At 47.2% G+C, this 27,981-nt stretch overlaps 1 protein-coding gene across 5 annotated transcripts in view; it reads left to right on the top strand.

Annotated features, from left to right (window-relative positions):
• The window catches only part of LOC142247062 (rab5 GDP/GTP exchange factor-like), a 41,834-nt gene extending 34,206 nt beyond the window's left edge, over positions 1-7,628 (top strand). For 4 of the 5 annotated variants that reach the window (XM_075319937.1, XM_075319936.1, XM_075319938.1 and 1 more), the window contains exons 8-9: positions 969-1,225; positions 7,027-7,628. In XM_075319937.1, coding sequence (XP_075176052.1) covers positions 969-1,225; positions 7,027-7,341 — 572 coding nt within the window. In that variant the 3' untranslated portion in view covers positions 7,342-7,628. Of the gene's footprint in view, positions 1-968; positions 1,226-1,766; positions 1,893-7,026 lie in introns of those variants that run through there. The other variant, XM_075319940.1, reaches the window with a different exon arrangement.
• The last annotated feature ends 20,353 nt before the right edge of the window (positions 7,629-27,981 follow it).

The raw sequence follows: 27,981 nt of genomic DNA on the forward strand, positions 1-27,981 counted from the left end.
GAATTCACATCTATAGGCGAGTTGGGAGATAGCTGTCTCCCATTCAAAGCAGCCACAATGCCCACTTTTTTAGACCATTGTCCTTATATACACAGTGACATCACTGCAGCCTCCTGAGTTATGCATTTGACGCAAACCTGTGGCAGATGTCATTTTATGATAGCTGTCATTTACAGAGCCACATTGTCAAAAATAAAGATGCTTACTTCTTGATGTGGTGGGTAATAGTTTAGTGTACGCTGCTATCCCATACATTACTTTTGCTGCTATACTTATAACTACTAGCCACACAAAGACCTAAAGGACACACTTTTTATCAAACAATATATTCAAGAGATATATAGAAGGGGTTAAAGCCGCGCATCAGCCAAATATGAAACTGTAGAAGCGTTGATGAAGGATAATATTCTTTTTATTTCATCGGTCTACGCGTTTCAAGGTCAAAGACCTCTTCCTCAGGACCAGTACATCAACAAAAGGCCTTTTGCTGATGTACTGGTCCTGAGGAAGAGGTCTTTGACCTTGAAACGCGTAGACCGATGAAATAAAAAGAATATTATCCTTCATCAACGCTTCTACAGTTTCATATTTGGCTGATGCGCGGCTTTAACCCCTTCTATATATCTCTTGAATGTTGTTCCACGTGGGGCTGCAGCAGACGCCAGGATCTCATGCATATTAGTAGTTGTGACTTTCACAACTATACTAGGTGAGTGTATATTCTCCATATATACCACACTGTCCTTTTGGTGTTACACTATTAGCGCTTCTTATTTTTAGATATATCAAACAATATAGGCATATTTAACAAGTATGTTGGGGGCCTTTTCTCTATTAAAAAAAAAGATAAAAATGTGTAGTGAACCGTCCCCTATGATACCATTACCAGCTTGTCCTTGCTTATAAGATTATTCCTGTTCTGGTAATTTTGAAGAACGACTTATTATTTGTGTTTTTTTTTGTTGCAGCGTTGATAGAAATGGATGCCAAAAGAGCTCCCCAAGACAAGCTAACATATGTGTCTAGAGCTTGTAACTACCTTTACAAATCCATACAAAGCTCCAAGAAAGAGCCCGCCACAGCTGATGATTTACTGTCTTGTCTAATATATAGCACACTGAAGGCAAACCCTCCACGACTGTGGTCAAACCTGCAGTACATCACTAGGTTTTGCAATCCCAGAAGACTTATAACAGGGGAGTCTGGATATTATTTTACCAATCTTGTAAGTATATAGCAAATATATATTGTTAAAAAAATATGATACTCTTCCACCCCCAGCTCCTTACTCACTTGCATTTCTAATAAGCAAAATGGAAATAATATACAGTTAGGTTCAGAAATATTTGGGTAGTGACCGAATTTTCATGATTTTTGTATCTGCATGCCAGTAATTTTTAGTTAAAATGAAACAACTGAGAGGCAATTGATGTGCAGACTTTCAGGTTTAATTAAAGGGGTTGAACAAAAATATCCTGTGAAACATTTAGGAATTGCAACCATTTTTCTACAAAGTCTCCTCATTTCAGGGGCTCAAAATTGGACACATTTTACTTTACCATGAAAAAAAGTGTAAATTTTAATACTTTGTAGAGAATCCTCTACAGGTAATGAGTGCCTGAAGTCTAGAAGGCACTTCTTTACCTTAAAGGGATTGTTCATTACTTAATCCCTTTTCATTCCCAAAGTGCACCCCCCTTGGAACTGTTAAGTAATGAACAGAGTGAGAGCTGTGGCTGATGCTCACTTCCTCTTGTTTACTTAAGCGTTCGAAAGCGGAGAGAGAGAAACCGGCGGTGATTGCGCATGGGACTCGCATGTCATAATAGTCTCACCTGAGCTCTGGGAACACAAGTTCTGACACAGTTGGAACTGCACCAACAGCGGAGGTGATTATAAGCCTTTTTAGTCCTCTAATTCGAAAACCCCTTTAAACTCCACGGTTGCTTTCACTGTTTGTTTTGGGTCCTTGTCCATCTGTATTGTGAAGTGCCGACCAATCAATCTTGCTGCATTTGGTGGAATCTGAGCAGAAAGTATAGTTCTGTACACTTCAGAATTCATCCTGCTGCTTCTGTCTTCAGTCACATCATCAATGAACACTAGTGACCCAGGGCCATTGAATGGGCATGCATGGCATCCAATCACACTGCCTCCACAATATTTTACAGAGGATGTGCTGTGCTCTGCATTCCAAGCTATTCCAAGCCTTCTTCCCATTATTCTGGTACAGGTTGATCTAAGTTTCATCTGTCCAAATAATACTATGCTGATTTCTTTAGTTTTTTGCAAAGTCTAATCTTGCCTTTCTATTTTTAAGGCTAAATAATGGTTTGCACCTTGTGGTGAACCCTCTGTATTTGCTCTCCTGAAGTCTTCTCTTTATGGCAGACTTAGATAGTGAAACACCTATTTCCTGGAGAGTGTTCTTCACTTGGTTGGATGTTGTGAAAGGGTTTTCACGATGGAAAGGATTCTGCTATCATCCAGCACCATTTTCTTCTGTTGACACCTATGCCTTTTTGAGATCCCAAGCTTTATTTGGTCACTCCTAACATTTCTGTTATCTGTGATGGATTTGTTCTTTTTTCAGCCTAATGATGGTCTGTTTCTCTTTAATTGAGAGCTCCTTTGACTGCATGTTGTGGGTTCACAGCAACAGCTTCCAAATGCAAATGCCACGCTTGGAATCCGCTCCAGACCTTTTAGCTGCTTAATTGATGGATTATCAATGGAATGGAAGAGGCAGCCAATTAGAGTATTTGAGATAATTGTCCAATTACTTTTGGTACCTTGAAAAAGAGGCAATTACAATTAAAGAGCTGTAGTATAATTATATGTATATTATATATTTGTGTCCAAATATTTCGGGACCTGTAGCTCTCTTGTACATGTACGCATGTCAGAACTTTTACTCATAGCAAATAGGCTGAAAGGTAGTGGTACAATGCATCAAGGGGATTATGTGTTTGGGTCAGATGATGGCAGGGGAAGATGAAGATTTGGGAGTTCAACGTCAAATTCTCAAACTGAAAGAAAGAAGCCACAACTACATACCCCCTGGCAATTATTGAATTATCAGGCAAATGTTCATATTTATGGAGGAATCAAGAGAGGAATCTACTGGCTAAGTGGGCTCAGAACAGAAAGCTAATCATATGTGCAACAACAGTTTGTATTGAGAAATAATATAAAATCAAGACATTTTGTAGCAAATGTACTCTCCAGAATAAGGAAACTGTGGCTTTCAATAGAAAAGAAATGAAAACATAAAGCTGATGCAGAATATTGAAGCAATTCAGCTCATGACATAGGTAATATGGTTGAAAAAAAGTAAAATATCCATCAAATTCAACCGACATATGGGAAAGAGTAAAAGGAATATGTAGAACCACAGTGAATGATCCGCTATGCCCTATAAGGCCCCTTTCACACATCAGTTTTTTGCCGTCAGTCACAATCCGTCAAATTTAAAAAAAATTAAAAAAACGGATCCGGCGACTGATGCCGCTGGATTCATTTTTTTCTCATTGACTTATATTAGCAACGGATGGTCTCACGTTTCATGGATCCGTTGAAAATTGTTTGTCTGGCAGACGGAGACAACGGCAAAGTAACGTTTTTTTTCTACGTCGAAAAATCGGTCAGCGACAGATGCGTTGCTGTCCATCATTTGGTAGAATAGAAGCCTATGGGCACAGGATCCGATGTAATCCGTTGAAAGACAGAATCCGTTGACTGATTCAGTTTTTTTTTTAACTGAGCATGCTCCAATTTACTATTTAGGCCGGTTTCACACTTGCGTTGTTTCGACGCAAACGGGCTCCGTCACTAATGTAGTACAGTTCATTTATTTACAGTGGAAGAGCGACAGCATGCTGTCTGTACTACCCGCATGTGTCCACATGGTGTCGCGCTTACACTGTAAATTAATGAACTGTACTACATTAGTGACGGAGTCCGTTTGCGTCGAAACAACGCAAATGTGAAACCGGCCTTAGTATCCGCTAGTCTGATCCGTCGAAAAACGGATCCGTTGCATCAGCTTTTCCACAATCGATCCGTCGAGCCAACAGATTGTGACTCACAGCAAAAAACTGATGTGTGAAAGGGGCCTAAGAGCTAATTTTTCCCTCCTGATCCCAATTGTCGATTTCCTGGAATATCCACTTCTGAAGGTTTAATCCAGGGGTGGGGAACCTTTTTAATGCCGAGGGCCATTTGGAATTTTCTACCAACCTTCGGGGGCCGCACAAAACTATCAACTTAAAATTACCCTGCTATACTTAGTCAAACAATTAACTCATCGTGGCGGCTGAAGCTTCTTGTTTTTGGTGCGGCTATATTATTCAATATTGATCTTATTGCTTCTCACAACTGTTTTTCCACGTTTGTGTCAGCTGGGACTGCTGTAAATACATCACAGGAGATGCTGAGGGCATATACATCACAGGAGATGCTGAGGGCATATACATCACAGGAGATGCTGAGGGCATATACATCACAGGAGATGCTGAGGGCATATACATCACAGGAGATGCTGAGGGCATATACATCACAGGAGATGCTGAGGGCATATACATCACTGGGGAGGGCTGGAAGGAATATACATTGCTGGGAGGACTAGACATCACTGGGGAGGGCTGGGAGGACTAGACATCACCGTGGAGGGCTGGGAGGACTAGACATCACCGGGGAGGGCTGCGAGGACTAGACATCACTGGGGAGGGCTGCGAGGACTAGACATCACTGGGGAGGGCTGGGAGGACTAGACATCACTGTGGAGGGCTGGGAGGACTAGACATCACTGTGGAGGGCTGGGAGGACTAGACATCACTGTGGAGGGCTGCGAGGACTAGACATCACTGGGGAGGGCTGCGAGGACTAGACATCACTGGGGAGGGCTGGGAGGACTAGACATCACTGTGGAGGGCTGGGAGGACTAGACATCACTGTGGAGGGCTGGGAGGACTAGACATCACTGGGGAGGGCTGCGAGGACTAGACATCACTGTGGAGGGCTGCGAGGACTAGACATCACTGGGGAGGGCTGCGAGGACTAGACATCACTGGGGAGGGCTGCGAGGACTAGACATCACTGGGGAGGGCTGGGAGGACTAGACATCACTGGGGAGGGCTGGGAGGACTAGACATCACTGGGGAGGGCTGGGAGGACTAGACATCACTGGGGAGGGCTGGGAGGACTAGACATCACTGGGGAGGGCTGGGAGGACTAGACATCACTGGGGAGGGCTGGGAGGACTAGACATCACTGGGGAGGGCTGGGAGGACTAGACATCACTGTGGAGGGCTGGGAGGACTAGACATCACTGTGGAGGGCTGGGAGGACTAGACATCACTGGGGAGGGCTGGGAGGACTAGACATCACTGGGGAGGGCTGGGAGGACTAGACATCACTGGGGAGGGCTGGGAGGACTAGACATCACTGGGGAGGGCTGGGAGGACTAGACATCACTGGGGAGGGCTGGGAGGACTAGACATCACTGGGGAGGGCTGGGAGGACTAGACATCACTGTGGAGGGCTGGGAGGACTAGACATCACTGTGGAGGGCTGGGAGGACTAGACATCACTGGGGAGGGCTGGGAGGACTAGACATCACTGTGGAGGGCTGGGAGGACTAGACATCACTGTGGAGGGCTGGGAGGACTAGACATCACTGTGGAGGGCTGGGAGGACTAGACATCACTGGGGAGGGCTGGGAGGACTAGACATCACTGGGGAGGGCTGGGAGGACTAGACATCACTGTGGAGGGCTGGGAGGACTAGACATCACTGTGGAGGGCTGGGAGGACTAGACATCACTGGGGAGGATTATATATCACTGGGGAGGATTATATATCACTGGGGAGGATTATATATCACTGGGGAGGATTATATATCACTGGGGAGGATTATATATCACTGGGGAGGATTATATATCACTTGGGAGGGCTGGGAGAAATATAAGGACATTGCTACGGGTTCTGACATACCAGGGGGGCACAGGCAGCAGTGTGGAGGCCGCAGGGGCATAGGCAGCAGTGTGGAGGCGACAGGGGCACAGGCTGCCGTGGGGAGGCCACAGGGGGACAGGCTGCCGTGGGGAGGCCACAGGGGCACAGGCTGCCGTGGGGAGGCCACAGGGGGACAGGCTGCCGTGGGGGAGAGTGAGGAGCACAGGCTGCCGTGGGGGAGAGTGAGGAGGATGAGACGCTGCACGGAGCACAGGCTGCAGTGGGGATGTGCAGGGGCACACACAGGCATGGGAGCACAAACACACCTGTCGGACGCTGAGGTAGTAGCTTCTCTTCTGTGGAAAAAGAGCGAGTTGAGCGCTTACTCCACCCACAAAGTACGTCCTCACGCTAGCATGAGGACGTAAGCCATACAGGGTTTAAAGGGCCAGCAGCAAGCAAGACGCTGCTGCCTCCCGAGCTCTGTGGACTGTGGAATGTGCCCGGGGGCCGCAGAAAAGGTCATGGCGGGCCGCATACGGCCCGCGGGCCGGAGGTTCCCCACCCCTGGTTTAATCGATGTCCCTTGTGTAAAGGGAACAGTACTCCTGTGACATTGTTTTGACAGTTATGTTCCGGCTCATATTGAAATATCCCTAAACTAGTCAATACTATTACATTTATTGGAACATTTGTGAACATTTAGTAAGTAATTACTTCCCTGATTGCAGATGGATTTTTTTTCTTCTTTTTGTAAATTTCATGGAATATCCATATGTCAAGAGACCTCCATAATGGCCTTAAATGACCTTATCAGATGTCACCGACCCTGTTGTTTCTTGGATATAAAAGATTTGTGTAAGCGGATGTATTTATAAGTGCGTCTATTTTTTTGTTTCTTTTTTATATTTCCCCTTGGGGCTTTTTTGACGACTAGGAAAAATAATGTTGGCCAGATTGTGCTTGGAGATCAGATAACAGATGAACAGGGAACAACTCATAGGCAGCAGTGGAAAATGCCCTGTCATTTATTTGGTAATTACAACATTTTTATATGATTCCCTTTTTGCAGTGTTGTGCGGCTTCTTTCATCGAGACTCTGGAGGCATCATCTCTTGGCCTCACGCAAGAAGAATTTAATCGTCTAATGCAGGGCTCAGAAGCTACAACTTTTATATCAAATAGTGGACTAATTACATTGCAACAAATAGAGAAGAACAACAAGCACCTAGCAGAACTGCAGCATCGACAGGATCTTCTGTTCCAAAAAGCCAAGTGCCTGGGGAAAGAGGTGGAAGCCTGGCTTTTGTCTGTACAGGGAGAAATTGAGGAAATCATCCATAGATTCCCTCTGGACACTAAAGCTTCAGCAGCACGTTCTGTATGATGTAGCTCCAGACGAAGATACATTCTAAGCTGCTATTGACCCAGTTCAATCTGTGCTGATGGAGTTTTTTCAAAACACTTATTTAACACTTATTTCTTACTATTGTATTTATTTGACTGTTTTCAGACTGGTACTACGAGATTTTCTATAATCAATGAATCAAAAATAGCAGAAATATTTGGTAATATATTTTGGCTGTTAATCTACGGTTTTAAAGGAACTGCTATTACTTTAATGTTCTTACCAAGATAATTATAGATAATTCAGGTTATTTGGAAACATGTCAATAAAGTACATTCTCAATTGTTTTTTTATAATTTAAAGTGCACCTTTGGTTGAATTAGTTTTCATAATATCAACGTCTGAACATTACAGATTTTTGATCTATGGAAAATACTGTTCCCACCTTTACGTTTAACTATTTCTATCAGCTATTGGAGTAGATGATGCTAATACCATGGATTAAGGGTCTCAAAGTTGGCTGGGTGTATGGGCCACACATAGAAAAAATAATTTGGGGGGCCACATTCTTTGCAGGACAAAGTGACGTTTTTCTTGGTACCAATTTTTTTTTCTTCATCGTTCCTTATGGGAGACCCAGACCATGGGTGTATAGCTTCTGCCTCCGGAGGACACACAAAGTACTACACTAAAAGTGTAGCTCCTCCCTCCGAGCATATACACCCCCCGGATGACAAATCCAACCAGTTCAATGCTTTGTGTTCAGGAGGTCACACACACACATGCATTTTCTGATTTTTGATTTTTAATTTTTTGATTTCAAAGATTTGGAAGAAAAGCGGGTCCAGTCTGGACTCCCGGCATGTCCCTTCTCACCCCACTGTGTCGGCGGTGCTGTTAAGGTTGACTTTACAAGGCTGGAGCCTTACATGCCACGCTCCTTCACCATCCCCTGGGGCTCTGGCTTGAAGTGGGAGCCATCACGGTTCTCTCTGCTTGCAGGAGACCGGTCTCCATCTGCAGCCCTGTCAGGATCCTGCCGGACGGAGCGTTTACCCCCCCCCCAGGGACATGGCCCTGCGTCTCATAAGCTAAGTATTGAGACGTTATTCAGGGGTCCCTTGTACATTTATTGAGGGGGGAGTGTGTTTGTTAACTTTGCTGTGATTTCCGGCCGGTTCTCTGGGTTTTTCCTGAGAACCGCGCCGAGGGTGCCTGCTCGTCGGCCGCATGTAAAAATCTAGGCCCCGGCTTCAGTTGCGGCCTACTTTCGGTTTCAGTGCCCCTGCATGTCAGTCATGCAGAGGGACAGTGCGGCTCCGCCCAGCGGCTGTTCAGCACAGGGAGCGGACACTCCTCACTGAGGAAAGATTCCCTCCCCTGTATACCTCATTTGCCCTCCGGAGCCCGCTCTCAGAGTAGGCCCCGCCCCCCCTCCTCGCTCCGGCGCCATTTTATCAGCGTTCTCAATGCTGCATACCACATTGTGACAAATGGGGGCCTGGGCTGGGGGATCTGGAGGGCACAGAAATGTCTCTATGTTAAACAGTCTGGCAAATCACAACCTCCGGTTGTGCAGTTGCTTATACAGAGAGTGGAAGGCAGATGCTTCTTCTCTGCTGGGGGGTCATTCTGGACAGAGCCCCCACTTCTGCAGCATGTCTCACATCAGAGCAAGGCTGCAAGGCTGTTCTTACTATGCACTGCATGTAGACTCGTACTGCCTGTACCGAGCACATAACCACATTGTGATGCTTGCTCTAACATCAGCCTGGAAGCTCATCAGTGGTCTCTCCGGCTGCTCCGGCTCCGGTGGCTGAACCCCCGGTTTGAGTATAATCCCTCTCTCCAGGGGACAGCTGTCCCGGACTCTTCTGAGCATGCATCAGCCCCCTTCTCAGGGCGCTTCTGCTGCTACGGCTTGCTCAGCAAAGCTCACAGAGGATTCTTCATCTGGTCTCAGACCCCGTCCTCCTAAAACGGAGACGCAGGTTCCCCTTCCTTCCTCGTCCCGTGGCTCTGATTCACGAGCTGACTTGCAGGACGAGGAGGATGCCTTTACTAGCTCGGACGCTACTTCATGTACCATTGATCTGTCCGAAGGTGACGCAGATGCTAATGATTTGATTGCGTCCATTATATTTGTACTGGACCTCAATCCGCCTGTATCAGGGGAGCATCCCCCTCTGGCAGAAAAGCATCTGTATACCAACAACAAGGAGTGTGTTCCTTAACCACTCCAGTTTTTCAGCCACTGTGACCAGGCCCAGAGCCCGTCCTGACAGACTCTTCCCAAAGCGTGGTTCTCATGACTGTTTTCCCCTTCCACCAGAGGTGGTCAAGGAGTGGGCTCATTCACCAAGGGTGGACCCTCCGGTGTCCAGACTTTCAGCCCGGACAGTTGTATCAGAGGCTGACGGCACCTCTCTAAGGATTCCACTGTCCGCCAGGTTGACCTTCTGGCCAAACCTAAATATGAGGCGGCAGGGGCCTCGTTCTCCCCATCTTTTGCAGCAGTGCGGGCTCTCAAAGCCATCTCTGCTTCTCTGGAGGAGATGCATTCCCTCACCAGGGACTCTATGCCTGAAATGGTTGCCTTAACTTCCAGGCTTTAGTCTTTTCATCCTATGCCATTTCTGCCATGCTGGAGACTGTCACCGCACTGCGGTGGCCTCGGCTACTTCCCTCGCTATCCGCAGGCTCCTGTGGCTTCGAGAGTGGAAGGCAGATGCTTCTTACGAAGTTCCTTGCTGGGCTCCCTTTTGCTGGGACCAGTCTATTCGGGAACAGCTGGATGAAATTATTAAGGAAGCTTTTGGCAGGAAGAGTACTTCCATGCCACAAACCCCCAGGGCAGGAACCAGTCGAGGTTTCGTTCCTTTCGTCCCTCTAACTGGTCGTCCTCTAAGCCCTAGGCCTCGTCCACTAACTCAGCCAGGGTCCGTAAACCAACTGGCGCATGAAGCCGCGTCCTCAGAAGTCCGCAGGAGCTGCTGCCTCCAAGGCAGCCTCCTCCTGATTATCTGGCCGCGCCAGTAACGGCCTTGGTCGGTGGCAGGCTCTCCCAAATAGAGGCAGTAGCTCAGCGGTAAAGCTGCTGCCTTTGAAACAATGAACTCACAGCTCCACGAGTTCGAGTCCCGGCCGCCCCGAAAATACAGAGCCGATGATAATTTAAGCTTGGGCGACGTGTGGTTCCAACACGTCTTCGATCAGTGGGTATGGGATACCATCCCCACGGCTACAGAATGGAATTCTATCCAGCCCGCCAAACAGATTTTTTTTTCTGTCACCTCCCCCCTGCTCCAAGGCCGCCGCCTTCTCACAGGCCGTGGCATTCTTGCAGGCCAATGGAGTAATTGTACCAGTTCCCGACTGGGAACGGTTCTGAGATTTCTACTCAAATCTCTTCCTAGTCCCCGAAAAGGACGGTGCCTTCCGACCTGGATCTCAAGCTTCTCAACAAGCATGTTCAGGTGCGGCTTTTTTGCATGGAGTCTCTGCGATCAGTCAATGACCCTAGGAGATTTCTTAGCATCCATCGACATCAGAGATGTCTATCTGCATGTGCCAATCGCAGTTTCACACCAGCGTTGGCTACGTTTTGTAATCGGAGATGGACATTTCCAATTCGTGGCTCTCCCCTTCGGGTTAGCCACGGCCCCTCGTGTATTCAAGGTCACGGCAGCAGTGGTTGCGGTTCTGCACCTCCAGGGGTTGGCAGTGATTCCTTTCTGGGACGACCTTCTAGTTAAGGCTTCATCCAGTGCAGACTGTCAGCGGAGTGTCGCGCTCACTCTCGCTACAAGTCCACTCTGACCCCGACCCAGGAACTTACGTACCTAGGGATGCAATTCGAGACTCTGCTGGCACTTGTGAAGCTGCCCTTAGTCAAACAGCAGTCCCTTCATCTGGCGGTTCGCTCTCTGCTGAGGCTCCCCCGTCATTCCATCAGGCACCTCATGCAGGTGCTGGGTCAGATGGTGGCGTCAATGGAAGCGGTTCCCTTTGCCAGTTCCATCTGCGTCCCCTGCAGCTGGACATTCTCCGCTGTTGGGACAAGCGGCCCTCTTCCTTGCACAAGCTGGTGGCTCTGTCGCCACAGACTAGGAGCTCTCTTTAGTGGTGGCTTAGGCCCCTCTCTCTGTCCCAGGGACGCTCCTTTCTGGCCCCGTCCCGGGTAATTCTCACCACGGATGCCAGTCTATCCGGCTGGGGAGCAGTGTTTCTCCACCACCGAGCACAGGGCACTTGGACTCCGTCCGAATCAGCCCTCTCGATCAATGTGCTGGAAATCAGAGCTGTGCTCCTAACTCTCGTAGCTTTTCACCACCTGTCGGTGGGCAAGCACATTCGAGTGCAGTCAGACAACGCGACAGCAGTTGCCTACATCAATCACCAGGGGGGGACTCGCAGCCGCCTAGCCCTGTTGGAAATTCAACGCATTCCGCAGTCCACATCCCAGGCGTAGAACACTGGGAGGCAGATTATCTCAGCCGTCAAACCGTGGACAGCGGCGAGTGGGCCCTGCGTCCGGCAGTGTTCCGGTCAATCTGCCGCAAGTGGGGCACTCCGGAAGTTATCTAATGGCATCCCGGCACAACAACAAGGTCCCGGTTTACGTGGCTCGCTCCCACGATCCTCAGGCCTTGGCGGCGGACGCGCTGGTTCAGGATTGGTCCCAGTTCCGTCTGACCTACGTGTTTTACCCCTCTTGCCCAGAGTCCTGCGCAAGATCAGAATGGAGGGCCGTCGGGTCATCCTCATTGCTCCGGACTGGCCCAGGCGAGCTTGGTACCAAGACCTGCTCCGTCTGTCCGTAGAGGTGCCGTGGCATCTCCCGGACTGCCCAGACCTTCTCTCACAAGGTCCGTTTTTCCGCCAGAATTCTGTGGCTCTCAGATTGACGGCATGACTCTTGGGTCCTGGATCCTTACGGCTTCAGGCATTCCTTCCGAGGTCATCTCCACTATAACTCAGGCTCGGAAGTCTTCCTCGGCCAGGATTTACCACAGGACTTGGAGAATTTTCCTGTCCTGGTGTCGCTCTTCCGGCCATGCTCCTTGGCCTTTTTCCTTGCCGACCATCCTGTCCTTTCTACAGTCCGGTCTGCAGCTAGGACTCTCCCTCAATTCCTTCAAGGGACAGGTCTCGGCTCTATCAGTGTTGTTCCAGCGGTGTATCGCCCGACTGGCCCAGGTGCGCACCTTCATGCAGGGCGCATCTTACATCATTCCGCCTTACCGGCGGCCTCTGGATCCCTGGGACCTTAATCTGGTCCTCACGGTCTTACTGAAACCCCCCTTTGAGCCTCTTAGGGTGGTTTCGTTGTTTCGTCTTTCACAGAAAGTGGCCTTTCTGGTGGGCATTACCTCTCTCAAGAGAGTCTCTGATTTGACTGCTCTCTTCGGAGTCACCCTTTTTGGTTTTTTCACCAAGACAAGGTGGTTCTCCGTCCGACTCCGGGGTTTTCTCCCTAAGGTGGTGTCTCCTTTCCACCTTAACCAGGACATTTCATTGTCTTCCCTTTGTTCGGGCCCTGTGCATCGCTTTGAGAAAGCGTTGCATGCTTTAGATTTGGTGCGGACGCTCCGGATCTATGTGTCACGCACCGCCGTTCTTAGGCGGTGCACCTCTCTTTTTGTGCTGACCACAGATCAGCGCAAGGGTCTCTCGGCTTCTAAACCGACCCTAGCTCGTTGGATTAGGTCGGCCATATCAGATGCCTACCAATGTTCTCAGGTGCCTCCCCCGCCGGGGTTCAAGGCGCACTTGACCAGAGCTGTCGGTGCCTCTTGGGCTTTCAGGCACCAGGCTACGGCTCAGCAGGTCTGTCAGGCTGCCACTTGATCTGGTCTGCACACCTTTTCGAAGCACTGCCAAGTGCATGCTCATGCTTCGGCAGATGCGAGCTTGGGCAGACGCATCCTTCGGGCGGCTGTCGCCCATTTGTGAAGTTAGGTTTTGCCTGCTTCTCAGTTTCTGTTTATTTCCCACCCATGGACTGCTTTGAGACGTCCCATGGTCTGGGTCTCCCATAAGGAACGATGAAGAAAAAGAGAATTTTGTTTACTTACCGTAAATTCTTTTTCTTATAGTTCCGACATGGGAGACCCAGCACCCTCCCTGTTGCCTGTTGGCAGTTTTCTTGTTCCGTGTGTTTTTCACCGGCTGTTGTAGACAGAGGTTCCGGTTATTCCGGGTTTTACTCTATCTCTACTTATGGGTGGATGTCCTCCTTCAGCTTTTGCACTAAACTGGTTGGATTTGTCATCCGGGGGGTGTATATGCTCGGAGGGAGGAGCTACACTTTTAGTGTAGTACTTTGTGTGTCCTCCGGAGGCAGAAGCTATACACCCATGGTCTGGGTCTCCCATGTCGGAACTATAAGAAAAAGAATTTACGGTAAGTAAACAAAATTCTCTTTTTTTCTTTTTCTTTCTGTACATTCTTTGTTTTATTGTTTTTTTGTGTTTTTTTTTTTAATCAAGTAATCTTTATTGAGAAAATTATTTGAGTTTAAACACAAAATATAACTGTGAAACGCCGCAGAACAACAGTAGCAATAGCTTGAAAGTTATATGTATCTCGTAGGTATACAGACAATAAGAAAAACAAACTTCAATTTACACATAGTCTCAATGACAATACATAGTTTACACTTTAACCCACAACACATGGTGGAGATAAATAAGAGAAAAAGCAGTGGTAAAACTCTTCTTTAAAAATGCTATACAACTTTCAGGAATACAAACCATTCATGAAAGCATTTGACCCCCGCTTGTTCTTTAGCAACTATCCCGCTTCCAAAAAGAGACTCTACAACAGACCCAGCCTAAATCTGGCAAGTTCTCTGGACGCCAATCCAGAGTGGTCGATCCATAAAGCCCAGGTATTGTCAAATTTACTGACACAATTTCATTTGATATAAATATGCTTCTCCATATTAATTACTCAGTTAAGCTTATCCACATATTCTGACATTGCCGGAGCTCCTCTCTATTTCCACCAAATAGACCCTATTAATGATACCTGTTACTTTTTCCAAAATCTTTCTAGATTTGGGCAGAACCACAACACATGCAATAAACCTGCAATATTAATTTTACACCTGTTGCACATAGGAGTGGGTCATGCACCAATTTCATATAAAAACTGTAGCATACGATACTTGCGATGAATTAGATATAGCTGAGAGAATCTATGCAGCTCGCTCCAGGACAAGTCTGGCACCCTTTCCAGTATCTTGTCCCACTGATTATCCTCGATCGAGCCCAAATCTCCTTCCCATTTTATCTTAGAATTTATCATTATCCCTCCCAAGATTAAATACAAAACATCACAGTATAACGATAATATCAGGCCCCTTGACCCGCTAGATTGATGGATAATGAGATTTTGGAGGACGCCCTCATCAAAGCAAAGTCGCTCCACATGAAGTGCATGTCTCAACTGTAGATATTTCTCTAATTCACTATGAGTAAGAGTAAAATCTATCTGTAGATGAACAAATTCCTTCAGCCGACCCCCCCCCCCCCCCCTTTCATTACAGTGGGTACAGAAAGTATTCCGAGCCCTTTAAATTTTTCACTTTGTTTCATCGCAGCTATTTGGTAAGGTCAAAAAAGTTTATTTTTATTTTATCTCATTGATGTATGCTCTGCACCCCATCTTGACAGAAAAAAAACAGAAATGTAGAAATTTTTGAAACAAGAAAAACTGAAAAAGCACATGGTCATAAATCTTCAGATCCTTTACTCATTGTTGAGTAGAAGAACTTTTGAGCTAGTACAGCTATGAGTCTTCTTAGGAATGATGCAACAAGTTTTTCACACCTGGATTTGGGGATCCTCTGCCAGTCTTCCTTGCAGATCCTCTCCAGTTCCGGCAGGTTGGATGGTGAACGTTTGTGGACAGCAATTTTCAGGTCTCTCCAGAGATGCTCAATTGGGTTTAGGTCAGGGCTCTTGCTGGGCCAGTCAAGAATGGTCACAGAGTTGTTCTGAAGCCACTCCTTTGTTATTTTAGCTGTGTGCGTATGGTCATTGTCTTGTTGGAAGGTGAACCTTCGGCCAAGTCTGAGGTCCAGAGCGCTCTGGAAGAGGTTTTTTCCAGGATATCTCTGTACTTGGCCGCATTCATCTTTCCTTCAATTGCGACTATGTGTCCTGTCCCTACAGCTGAAAACCACCGATCACGTCCATCACTATTTTAAGGCTAGAGAAAGCATTAGCCAGAAATCGTAGCGTATAGTCAGTGTAAAGAGCTACCTTCTCCTCCACCCCCCCACCCCCCCTCTACGGAAGTCCTCTATCCCTGGGTGATTTTGAATAATCGCCGCTAAGCTAAAGGTTCCATCGCTAGCACTAAGAGCAAGGGGGAAAGGGGGCAACCCTGCCTCTTTTTAATGGAAGCCCCGCAGAGAGCCTCCCATTTACTCTAACCCTAGCCCTGGGACTACCATAAAGCAGCTTGACCCGGGAGATAAAAGTTGCCCCAAACCCCCTCTCCAACACAGCCCATAAGTATTCCCACTCAACTGAGTCAAAAGCCTTAGCGGCATCAAAAGTCCTGTCCCCCATGTTTTCCACCGGTAGCTGGAGATTAAAATATAGTCTACGGATATTTATCGCAGTGGATCTGGCAGGCATGAACCCAGGCTGATCATTATGTATAATCTTAGTTATTACATTGCTTAGTCTTGTGGCCAGTACCTTGGCTAACATGTTTATATCAGTAGATAGCAAGGAGATGGGCCTATATGAGTCTGGAAGAGGGTCCTTGACAGGCTTAAGAATCACCACTATCACTGCCTTCTGCATAGATTGGAGCAAGGACCCCTCCTCCATCGCTTTCTGAAATGTAGCTGGCAGCTGAGGAAGCTACACGTCACCAAATTTTTTATAAATTTCCGAAGGCAAGCCATCCGGCCCCGACAACTTGTTAGCCATGGATGCTACTGCAAGTTCCACCTCCTCCAGCTGTATTGCCTTGTTTGGATATTCCCTATCCGCATCTGACAGTGTAGGAAGAGGATTCTCATTAAGATATGAATAAATTTGCTCCCTGAATTGCGTAAGTCTGGAACCATACAACTCCTCATAGAACTCTGCAAACACTTTTAAAATATATTGTGGCTGATTAAGTATAGTACCTTCTTTATTTCTAATAACCCCTACAGCTGAAGACCCCGAATGTGCACACGCAATCAAAGCTAGTAGATGACCAGCCTTTTCCCCCTCCTCGAAGAAACGGTGTCTAGAAAACAAGAGCTTACTTCTAGTCTTTTCCATTACATGTGCATCATAAGCAGCCAGGGCACCCTTCCATTCCACCAAATCCTCCTCAGACCGGATAAAATGTTGCTCTGTGATCCTCACCCTTTCCTGAAGAAAAACTCCAAACTGACGAGTTTTGGCTTTGGACCGGCTAATTGCCTGTATTAATATTCCCCTTAAAAAAACCTTCATAGACTTCCAGACGATACTCTGCAAAGTTGAACCAGCAATATCTTTGAAATAAAAGTTAATAGATTTCTCTACCATATGAACATCTATAATTTGGAGCCAGAATGGATTCATAGACAACACCGTCTGGGACCTAACTGGATCAGGCAAAAGGCATAGTTACATAATTAAGGGAGAGTGGTCTGACAACAGCCTGGGCAAGGTTCTATCTTTTTTTATCAAGAGTATGACGCACTCCAACCCCAGTATCATATCTATACGGGAGATAGTATCATGTGATTTGGAGTAGCAGGAAAATTGCCGGATGGTGGCTACAGCACAGATCTGTAAGGGAAAGTTCACTCAGCACTCCCCCAAACTTAGATATCGGATCTGACTCACACGCTGCACCACATTTAAATCTATCCCAAAATGGGGGTACTATGTTATTAAAATCTCCCATGCAGAGGGCCACTGCACCGGGCGCATTATCTATGTATTTTGCCACAATGGTCACAATAGTACAGTTGTAGGGGGGTGGGATGTATATTGCCAGCAGTAGGTACTCTTTAGTATACAGTTTGCAATGTACAGCCACCAGTCTACCCTCTGCATCCACGCCGGAGGAGATCAACTCAAATGATACATTTTTATGGATTAGTACACTAACTCTTTTAGAATAACTGTAAAAGGTGGAGTGGAGGTTATAACTTATCCATGGCTATTTTAAGCAAGAAGTGGGTTTCCTGCAGGCTAATCACCCCTGGATGTATTCCATAACCGCCATGCGCTTTGTAGTATCCCCCCAGTCCCCTAACGTTTCAAGTTAATACATTAACCTCCCCCGTCATAGTGTGTTATTACATATGATATGTTCTCAGTGAGAGGAACAAAATTATCATCTTGTGATACCTTTTAATGGCTAACTAAAACTTTATTTTATTTTAGTTAGCCATTAAAAGGTATCACAAGATTATAATTTTGTTCCTCTCACTGAGAACATTCAATAATTTTTCAACTGGCTAACACGGTACCAAAACCTTTTCACTTATAATTACATATGATATTAACATCCATCTCAAAAAGAGGCCTCTATATGTAAAACTAAATATATCAGAGAGGGGGAGAAAAATGTTAAGGCCGCAAAACAAATATGTAAGCCACATTTCAATTTTTAAATCGATCTCCACTTCTCTTGAGACCTGTGCCAGCGCCTGCAAAGGAATACATGTTATAAATTCACAAACAAATACAAAACACACAAAGTGAACCATATCAAAACCATCTACCACTGCCACCCGACCAAAAAAAGAGGGTGGGTCGGCACCAGTCCACCCTGCAACCGTGCATAGAAGGAGGCAAATGAAAGAGTGCAGAACCGGGTTACCACTCAAAAAAACAAACGCCTGACTTACAGGATAAATTGACAAAATATACGGGACCACTGGGACTTGGATCATTTTCTTATAGCCATATCAGACATTGATAAAGCATTTAACCAGGCCCGGACTGACCATAGGGCAATTCTGACAAATGCCAGATGGGCCGGTGCCTGTAGTGGGCCGCTGTATCTGCAGTCACCGCCGCGCTCCTCAGCAGTGTGTGCATGCCGAGCACACTAGCTGCAGCAGGAGCAGGAGGCAGCGCTGTGCTGTGCCAGCCCTGTTGTGTGCTGCTGTGCCGGTCCGGCATGCACACACTGCTGAGGAGCGCGGCGGTGGCGGTGACCGCAGCTTCCTCCTTCCCATGACAATGTATTTGCGTCTTTCAGACGTAAAAACATTTGAACAGTGCGCCGGGACTGGGCTCCGCCCCCGACGTGCAGCAACGTGATGAGATCAGCACCTTGCTGACGTCATCACAGAGCTGCGGGCGCCACTCAGGATACATCAGGAAATGGTAAGCGCTTCATGGAGGAGCCAAAGAGACAGGTTTAATTAATGGGCATGAGTGGGGAGGGGCTGATGACACATAACGGGGAACATTTGTGAAAGAACAGAGCTTTGTGACAGGCAGAGGGGGAGTACTGTATTCCGAGGGAGGGGGGGAGGCAAGAGTGTAGTGATGGGGTAGTGTAATTTGTGTGTGTAGGGGGTGATGGGGGTGCATTGTATTATGTCTGGGGAGGGGGTAATGGAGGGTGCATTGTATTGTGTGGGGGGAGAGGGGTAATGGGAGGTGCATTGTATTGTGTGTATGTGTGTAGAGGGTGATGGGGGGGTGTATTGTATTGTGTGGGGGGGTAGGGGTAATGGAGCGGTATTGTGTGTGTGTGTGTGTGTAATGGGGGTGCATTGTATTGTGTGTGTGGGTAATGCGGGTGCATTGTATTTGTGTGTGTGTGAGGGTAATGGGGGTGCATTGTATTTTGTGTGTGTGTGTGTGTGTGTGTGTGGGGAGGGGCGCGGAGTCATTATTCGAGGACTAATTAGTATGATATCTGTGATATCAGTTCTGGACCTGTCCGCACAGGTACAATCCCCTGTAGTGACTGCAGCGCTTGTAGAGTGATTAGGACACAGGTATGTGGCGGAACAATCCACAAATCAGGGAAGGAAAGAGCAGAAAATACATCATGGTCTGCTACACACTGCAAAAATGTCACATAGCACCATACAGTACTCACATAGTGCCATACAATACTCACATAGTGCCATACAGTGTCACATAATGCCATACAGTGTCACATAGCTCCATACAGTGTGACAGAGTGATAGTGTCACATAGGGCCATACATTACTCACATAGTGCCATAGTGTCACATAGCGTCATACAGTATGACATAGAGTGAGACCGAAGATGGGAAACATACATTAAAGCATGGGTGCTCTTAACGCGTTTCGGACTTTAAATAAAAACAAACTAAGTCCTTAATCATAAGAGCACCCATGCTTTAATGTATGTTTCCCATCTTCGGTCTCCTTTTGTTTTTGCTTTTAAAACTTCAATAAAGAATAAGAAAAACTTTTTATCAACAAGGAATTTGTGCTGGATCCTTCCTCTCCTTTTTGCGAGTACTCACGTAGTGCCATACAGTGCTCACATAATGCCATACAGTACTCACATATACAAATGCAGAAATATATTACACATTCACCACGCGAAAAGTGGGCCTGTGTACCCTCAAATGCCAGGGCTGAATTTTAGTCCCAGTCCGGCCCTGCCTTCTTGTGCATGTAGCTCCACTTCAGGGCTGCTGTGGACTGCGGAGCCGTTGCCATTTTGCTCAATCCAGTGGAGGACGTCTTTCGGGTTTTCAAAAAAGGAGACAGTTCCCAGAGCGACAACCCACGGCTTTGACGGATAAAGCATGGAATATGGACATCCACAAATTGTGCTCTGCGCTTGGATACTTCAATGGAGTAATCCGGAAAGAAGGACACCCTGTATCCATTAAGGGATACAGTATTTCTTCTTTAACCCAGGCGGCTCTCAGGATAGCGTCTCTATCTCTATAATGGAGCAGCTTGATCAATACTTGTCTATGAGGAGCACCAGGTGGGAGTGGTCTGGTAGGGACCCTGTGCGCTCTCTCTACCGCATATAACCAAGACAGGGTGTCATTGCGGAACAAATTGTGGAGCCAGTCCTCAAAATATTCTGTAGGATTGTTTTCCTCCATTTTTTCAGGGACCCCTATCACCCGCAGATTTTTCCTCCGGAGCTGATTTTCAAGAACATTGGCCTTAAGCTGCAGTCAGAATTTGCTGATCATGTCTGCGGGAATCAAGGATCACCTGTGGAAGGGAGTCCCCCAGACCACTGACCCTATCCTCCACCTCCGTCACCCGATCATTAGCTTTTTGCAGCCCCTGCCTCATGAAGGATAGCTCCTCTCTAATCTAGCTTATCTGGGAGGAAAGGGTTGTCAGTGTGGAGCCATATTGTGTGACCGCAGCGAGCACGTCTCTAAGAGTGGGTTCAGGGTCTGTTGGCACTTTTGGTCCCACAGTAATCACTTGGCTGGGCACTAGTGTTGAGGCCCAAGCTGCACTGCCATTGCATAGTGCTGGGATTGTATGTGACTGAGGCTCTGCAGTGATACTACTCCCATCATCCTACTGAAAGTTAAGGACCTCACAGGCAGCTGCAGTCTCGATGATGCCTTCCAAAGAGTCCGCATGTGAATTTGCAGCGGCAGGAGGGCTGGGGGACTCTTCCTTCTGGGGCAGAGGGTCCCTGCAAGCTCCTCTGTCATAACTTGCCACGTTTATAGTTGCAGCGCAGCGCTTTTACTCACTGTGGGGAGGCCGGCGTCATCTTGAGCTTCTCCCTCCACGCCGGCCATCTCCAGCTTTCGTCTGCCTGCTCTTCCAGCAATCCAGGAACCTCATCCAGATCACCACCGCCACTGCAGGGTGCTATGATGCCGGTACTGCTATAATGCAGCTATATGCAGGCCCAGTGATCGAAAATACTGGCGCTCATATGCGGAGCCCCGCTGACTTGCGACCGCTCACATGGCCGCTCAGGCCACGAGCCCCTGGATCACTGTTTTTGAACATTTTTCGCTCATTTATTATAACAGTGTACTTTTTTGTTTTAAATATAAAAAAAACAAAAACATTTTTGATGGTAAAAAAAAAAAGTCATGCTCTATTATGATTTTTTTTTTTACATTTTATCCCTTTCTTGTAAGTAATATAGTTTTACAGTTAGCACCATATAGTAATTTTGGCCAACATCTTTTAGTACTGTCCCCCATCCTGATCCCCTTCTTGTAGTAATGTGCCCCATCCTTGTCTTCATCATGTACTAATGTCCCATCCTTGTCCCCTTGTATTAATGTGCCTCATCCTGTACTAATGTGCCAATGCTTGTCCCCTTGTAGTACTATGCCCATCCTTGTCCCCTTGTAGTAATGTGCCCATCCTTGTCCCCCTGTAGTAATGTGCCCCATGCTTGTCCCTTTGTGAGTAATGTGCACCATTCTTGTCCTCATCCTGTAGTAATGTGCCCATCCTTGTCCTCATCCTATAGTAATGTCTCATCCTTGTCTCCTTGTAGTAATATGCCCCATCCTTGTCCCCTTGTAGTAATGTGCCCCATTCTTGTCTCCTTGTAGTAATGTGCCCCATCTTTGTCCTTATCCTGTAGTAATGTGCCCCATCCTGTAGTAATGTACCCCATCCTGTAGTAATGTGCCCCATCCTGTAATAATGTGACCATTATTGTTCCCTTTTACTAATGTGCCCATGCAGGTCCTCTTGTTGTAGTAATTTATTATTTATTATTATAGCGCCATTTATTCCATGGTGTTTTACATGTGAAAAAGGGCTATACATAATAGGGACAAGTACAATAATCAAACAATACAAGGCATAGACAGGTATAGAAAGAGAGGATTCTTCCTGCAAGGGCTCAGTCTACAAGTGACAGCTGAGGATACAGTATGTGACGATGGAGATGGTCGCACAGCGCTATAGAGGACTAAGCGTTATTGCAGGCTTGTCGGAAGAGGTGGGTCTTCAGGTTCATTTTGAAGCTTTCTAAGGTAGGCGAGAGTCTGATATGTTGTTGCGGAGTGTTCCAGAGTATGAGGGATGCACGGGAGAAATCTTGGATGCGATTGTGGGAGGAGAGTAGAGAAGGAGATCTTGTGAGGATCGGAGGTTACGTGCAAGTAAGTACTAGGTCATAGATGTATGGAGGAGACAAGATGTGGATGGCTTTATGTCATGGTTAGAGTTTTGAATTGGAGTCGTTGGGCAATGGGAAGCCAGTGAAGGGATTGGCAGAGAGGAGAGGTAGCTGCTTGACTCTGATTGGCCAGCAACTGCCATTGGAATAGTTGTGGAGAGAGAGCTTGACTCTGCGCAGCGCCAGCCCGGCAAAACGTTCATCTGAAATAAAAAGTGCTCATGGCTGTGGCCTCTGCACTAGCTGCAATTGTCAAGGGGGGGCACAAGAATTTGCCTACAAGGCATGTGTGGGCCGTGTGTTTGAAACCCCTGCCATAGGTCAAACGCATGTAAACAAGAAAGGCCGATTTCACACATCCGGCATTTCACCGCTTTGCTGGATCCGTCACACTCCAGTACAATGCAATACAGTATAATGGCATTGCGGCACGCTCCGATCACATGCTGTCATGTGACCGTAGCATGTGACCACAGCTAGCCGCGATGCCATTGTACTGAGTTGCACTGTACTGGTGTGTGATGGATCCAGCAAAGCGGCGAAATGCCGGAAGTGTGAAACCGGCCTAAGACACAAGCTGAATTTTTAGAGCAATGTAACCTCTTAAGGACCGTGCCACTTTGTACATTAATGACTTAGCCTCATTTTCTAAATTTGACCAGCGTCACTTTATAAAGGTAATAACTCTGGAATGCTTGAACCAGGGGGCACTCACTGCGAGTGGAAGAAAAGCGATTCCGACAGCTAAATAGGAAAGGGTTCTTTACAGTTAGAGCAGTCAGACTGTGGAATGCCCTACCACAAGAGGTAGTAATGGCAGATACTATAACAGCTTTTAAAAAAGGGCTGGATGATTTCCTCAGTACACAAAACATTGTTAGTTATAAATGACTTCGTGACCAAATGTAGAACTGGTGGAGGAAGGTTGAACTAGATGGACCTAGGTCTTTTTCAACCTTAGTAACTATGTAACTATATTCCAGTGATTCTGGGACAGTTTTTTTCGTGACGTTGTACTTCATGTTAATGGTAAATTTTAGTCGATATTATTTGTGTTTATGAAAATATTGAAAATTTGGCACACATAATTTGAAAATTTCACAATTTTCAAACTTTGAATTTTTATGCCCTTAAATCAGATAGTTGTGCCACACAATTATATATATATATATATATATATATATATATATATATATATAAATAATTGCCTTATTCTGTCTGTCTGTCTTGCTCCAAAATGACGTCATTAGAGTGACAACCGTCGCCACAGCGCGTGTGCTAAAGAGCCTGCGACCAACGGCTCAGCTAAGTGAACAGCACGAACTACGGCATGACAGGACGACGCCCGACACCTTTCCCCGAACCCACACGGAGCCCCGACTCCCAGGTGACTGCTGCACCCTTGGGAGCCCACACAGAGAACCCAGCCGAGACATACCCTTGCATTGCTGGGATCGTGCAAGGAGCCAGGGTACGCTGGTAACTATAGTACACATCGGGTAACTAACCCAAACCGCTTTGCATAGTTACCCGATTGTGTACCATGGTTACCAGCGTAACTCAGCTCCACCCCCCCGCATGTATACACTGAACACATACATACACACACACACACACACAAATAGTCACCTGTCCCCAACCATGCCGTCCCAGGCACTGAAGTCCTCAGCGCCATGGCCCCGCTCGGATCCACCCCCCGCACTCCGCATGTATACACTGAACACACACCCCGGCACTACTGCACCCATCATCCGCGAACACACGCAGGCACTACCGCTCCCATCATCATCACTGCACACACCCTGGCACTACCACTCCCATCATCCCCGCACACACGCAGGCACTACTGCACCCATCATCCCCGCACACACGCAGGCACTACCGCTCCCATCATCATCATCCCCGTACACATGCAGGCACTACCGCTACAATCATCATCCCCGTACACACGCAGACACTACCGCTACCATCATCATCCCCGCACACACCCCGGCACTACCGCTCCCATAATCATCCCCGCACACACCCCGGCACTACCGCTCCCATCATCACCCCCGCACACACCCCGGCACTACCGCTCCCATCATCACCGCATACACCCTGGCACTACCGCACCCATCATCATCCCTGCACACACACAAGCACTACCGCCCTATCATCACCGCACACACCCCGGCACTACCGCACCCATCATCATCACCGCACACACAAGCACTACCGCACCCATCATCATCCCCACACACACACCCCGGCACTACTGCACCCATTATCATCACTGCACACACAAGCTCTACCGCACCCATCATCATCCCCGCACACACCCCGGCACTACCGCACCCATCATCATTACCGCACACACAAGCACTTCCGCACCCATCATCATCCCCACACACACCCCGGCACTACCGCACTCATCATCTTCACCGCACACACCCCGGCACTACCACTCTCATCATCATCCCCGCACACACCCCGGCACTACCACTCTCATCATCATCCCCGCACACACCCCAGCAGTACCGCCCCCATCATCATCCCTGCACACACCCCGGCACTACCACTCTCATCATCATCCCCGCACACACCCCGGCAGTACCGCACTCATCATCTTCACTGCACACACAAGCACCACCACACCCATCATCATCCCCGCCCACACCCCGGCACTACTGCACTCATCATCTTCACCGCACACACAAGCGTTACCGCACTCATCATCATCTCCGCATACACAAGCACTGCCACACTCATCATCCCCTCACACACGCAGGCGGGGGGGGGGGGGGTGAGACGAGGAGTGATTTTAAATGATTTAGGACGTTCTGCTGGACATGCTGAGCATGCGCAGTAGAACATGACGGGATCAGTCAGCGGATTCCGCCGCTTAGTGCATTGCGGCGATATCCGCCCCCATAGACAATCATTAGACACCTTGGCGGATTCTAACGGAATCCGTCAAGGTGCGATATTTCAACAACCCAAAAAACGCTACATGCAGCGCTCCCTCCACCCGACGCTGCATCAAATTAACGACGCAGCGTCATCCAGCGGATGCAACACAGACACTTGCGCTACAGTGCATCGTCAATACAAGTCTATGGAGAATAGCGCAGTGCGTTAACTGACTGCGCTATTCTCCATAGAGGTGGAATGCGCTGAACGTACAGACAGACACACACACACACACACACACACACACCCCTGGATAGTTACCTGTCCCCAGCCATGCAGTCCACGGCACTGACGCCCTCAGCACCATGGCTCCGCTCGGCTCCACCCACCCAGCACTCCGCCCCCTGCACACATTACCCCGTAGGATGGGGGCACATGTCAGGATGGTGGCTGCACCACGATGGGGGCACATACCAGCATTGGGCCACATCACAGCATCAGCATATTTTTACTTAACTTTACACTGTTCATGGCCTCCTTTCATTACAAGCCATGGACATCATTAAACATTAGACTCGTCTATTAAAACTGTTCCTTCTGTTGTTTGTCATTTTAAAACCAATTAACAATTATAAGAATACTAAATTAAACCTAACCCTTCCAGTCCATTCATTACCTTATTATTCAATCTGCTAACCTACATACACATTCTAGACTATCCGATACGTTAGAATCGGGCCACCTTCTAGTAGTTAATAAATAACATTTGCCACATGTTTACTTTACATCAGTATGCTTTTTTAAACATTTTTTTTGCTAGGAAGTTAGAAGGGTTAAGTTTATCAGCAATTTCTAATTTTTCCAACAAAATTTACAAAACACACTGTTCTTAGGGACCAGATCATATTTGAAGTGACTTTGAGAGGCTTCTGTCACAGAAAATACCCAAAAGTGACACCATTCTAAAAACTGCACCCCTCACACTGCTCAAACCACATCCAAGAAGTTTATTAACCATTCAATTGCTTCACAGGAACTGAAGCAATGTGGAAGAAAAAAATAAAATTTTATTTTATCAAACAAAAATTAAATTTTAGCCCCAAATTTTGCATTTTCAAATGGGAAACAGGAGAAATTACACCATACAATTTGTTGTGCAATTCTCCTGAGTACACTGATACACCATATGTGGTGGAAAACTACTGGTTGGGCGCACGGCAGTGATCGGAAGGGAAGGAGCACCATTTGACTTATGAAACGCAAAATTGTCTGGAATCGATAGCGGATGCTATGTCGTGTTTGCAGAGCCCCTGATGTGCCTAAACACTGTAAATCCCCTAAAAGTACAATAGTTCTCAAGAAATGTATTCAGGGGTGTGGTGAGCATCTTGAACCCATTGGTACTTCACAAAATTTGATAATATTGGGTTATGAAAATTAAATATTAAGGTTTTTTTTATGAAAATTATACTAAAGGCCCACATTTTTATTTTTCACAAGGGTAACAGGAGAAAATAGACCACAAAATTTGGTACGCAATTTCTCCGGAGTACAGCAATACCCCATATGTGGTCAGAAACAACTTTTCAGGCACAGTGCAAACAGAAGGGAAGGAGCGCCATATCCGAGTTCAGATTTGGCTGGAATGGTTTGCGAGTACCACATCACATTTGCAGAGCCTCTGAGGTGTCAGGACAGAAGAATAGTCCCATAAGTGACCCCATTTTACAAATTACACCTCTTAATGAAATTATCAGTGCACCACATTAATTTCACAAAATGTTTTACCATTGGGCAGTGAAGACAAAAATTACATTTTTACCACTAAAATGTTTTAGCCACATATTTTACATTTTCACAAGGGACATAGGTAAAAATTACTGCCTAATTGTTACAACTTCTCGTAAATGTGACAATACCCCATATGTATCTGTACAGTACAGTGTCGCCACACAGCAAGACTAGGGAGGGGAGGAGCACTATTTGACTTTTAAGGCCCCGTCACACTAAGCAACATCGCTAGCAACATCGCTGCTAACGAACAACTTTTGTGACGTTGCTAGCGATGTTGCTGTGTGTGACATCCAGCAACAACCTGGCCCCTGCTGTGAGGTCGTTGGTTGTTGCTGAATGTCCTGGGTCATTTTTTAGTTGTTGCTGTCCCGCTGTGAAGCACAGATTGCTGTGTGTGACAGCGAGACAGCAACAACTAAATGTGCAGGCAGCAGGAGCCGGCTTCTGCGGAGGCTGGTAACCACAGTAAACATCGGGTAACCAAGAAGCCCTGTCCTTGGTTACCCGATATTTACCTTTGTTACCAGCCTCCGCCGCTCTCACTGTCAGTGCCGGCTCCTGCTCTGTGCACATGTAGCTGCAGGACACATCGGGTTAATTAACCCGATGTGTGCTGTAGCTAAAAGAGCAGGGAGCCAGCACTAAGCGGTGTGCGCTGCTCCCTGCTCTGTGCACATGTAGCTGCAGCACACATCGGGTTAATTAACCCGATGTGTGCTGTAACTAGGAGAGCAGGGAGCCAGCGCTAAGTGGTGTGCGCTGCTCCCTGCTCTGTGCACATGTAGCTGCAGCATACATCGGGTAATTAACCCGATGTGTGCTGTAACTAGGAGAGCAGGGAGCCAGCGCTCAGTGTGCGCTGCTCCCTGCTCTCTGCACGTGTAGCTCCGTGCGCTGGTAACCAAGG

This window comes from Anomaloglossus baeobatrachus, chromosome 1 (assembly GCF_048569485.1).
Source record: "Anomaloglossus baeobatrachus isolate aAnoBae1 chromosome 1, aAnoBae1.hap1, whole genome shotgun sequence".
Classification (NCBI taxonomy): domain Eukaryota; kingdom Metazoa; phylum Chordata; class Amphibia; order Anura; family Aromobatidae; genus Anomaloglossus; species Anomaloglossus baeobatrachus.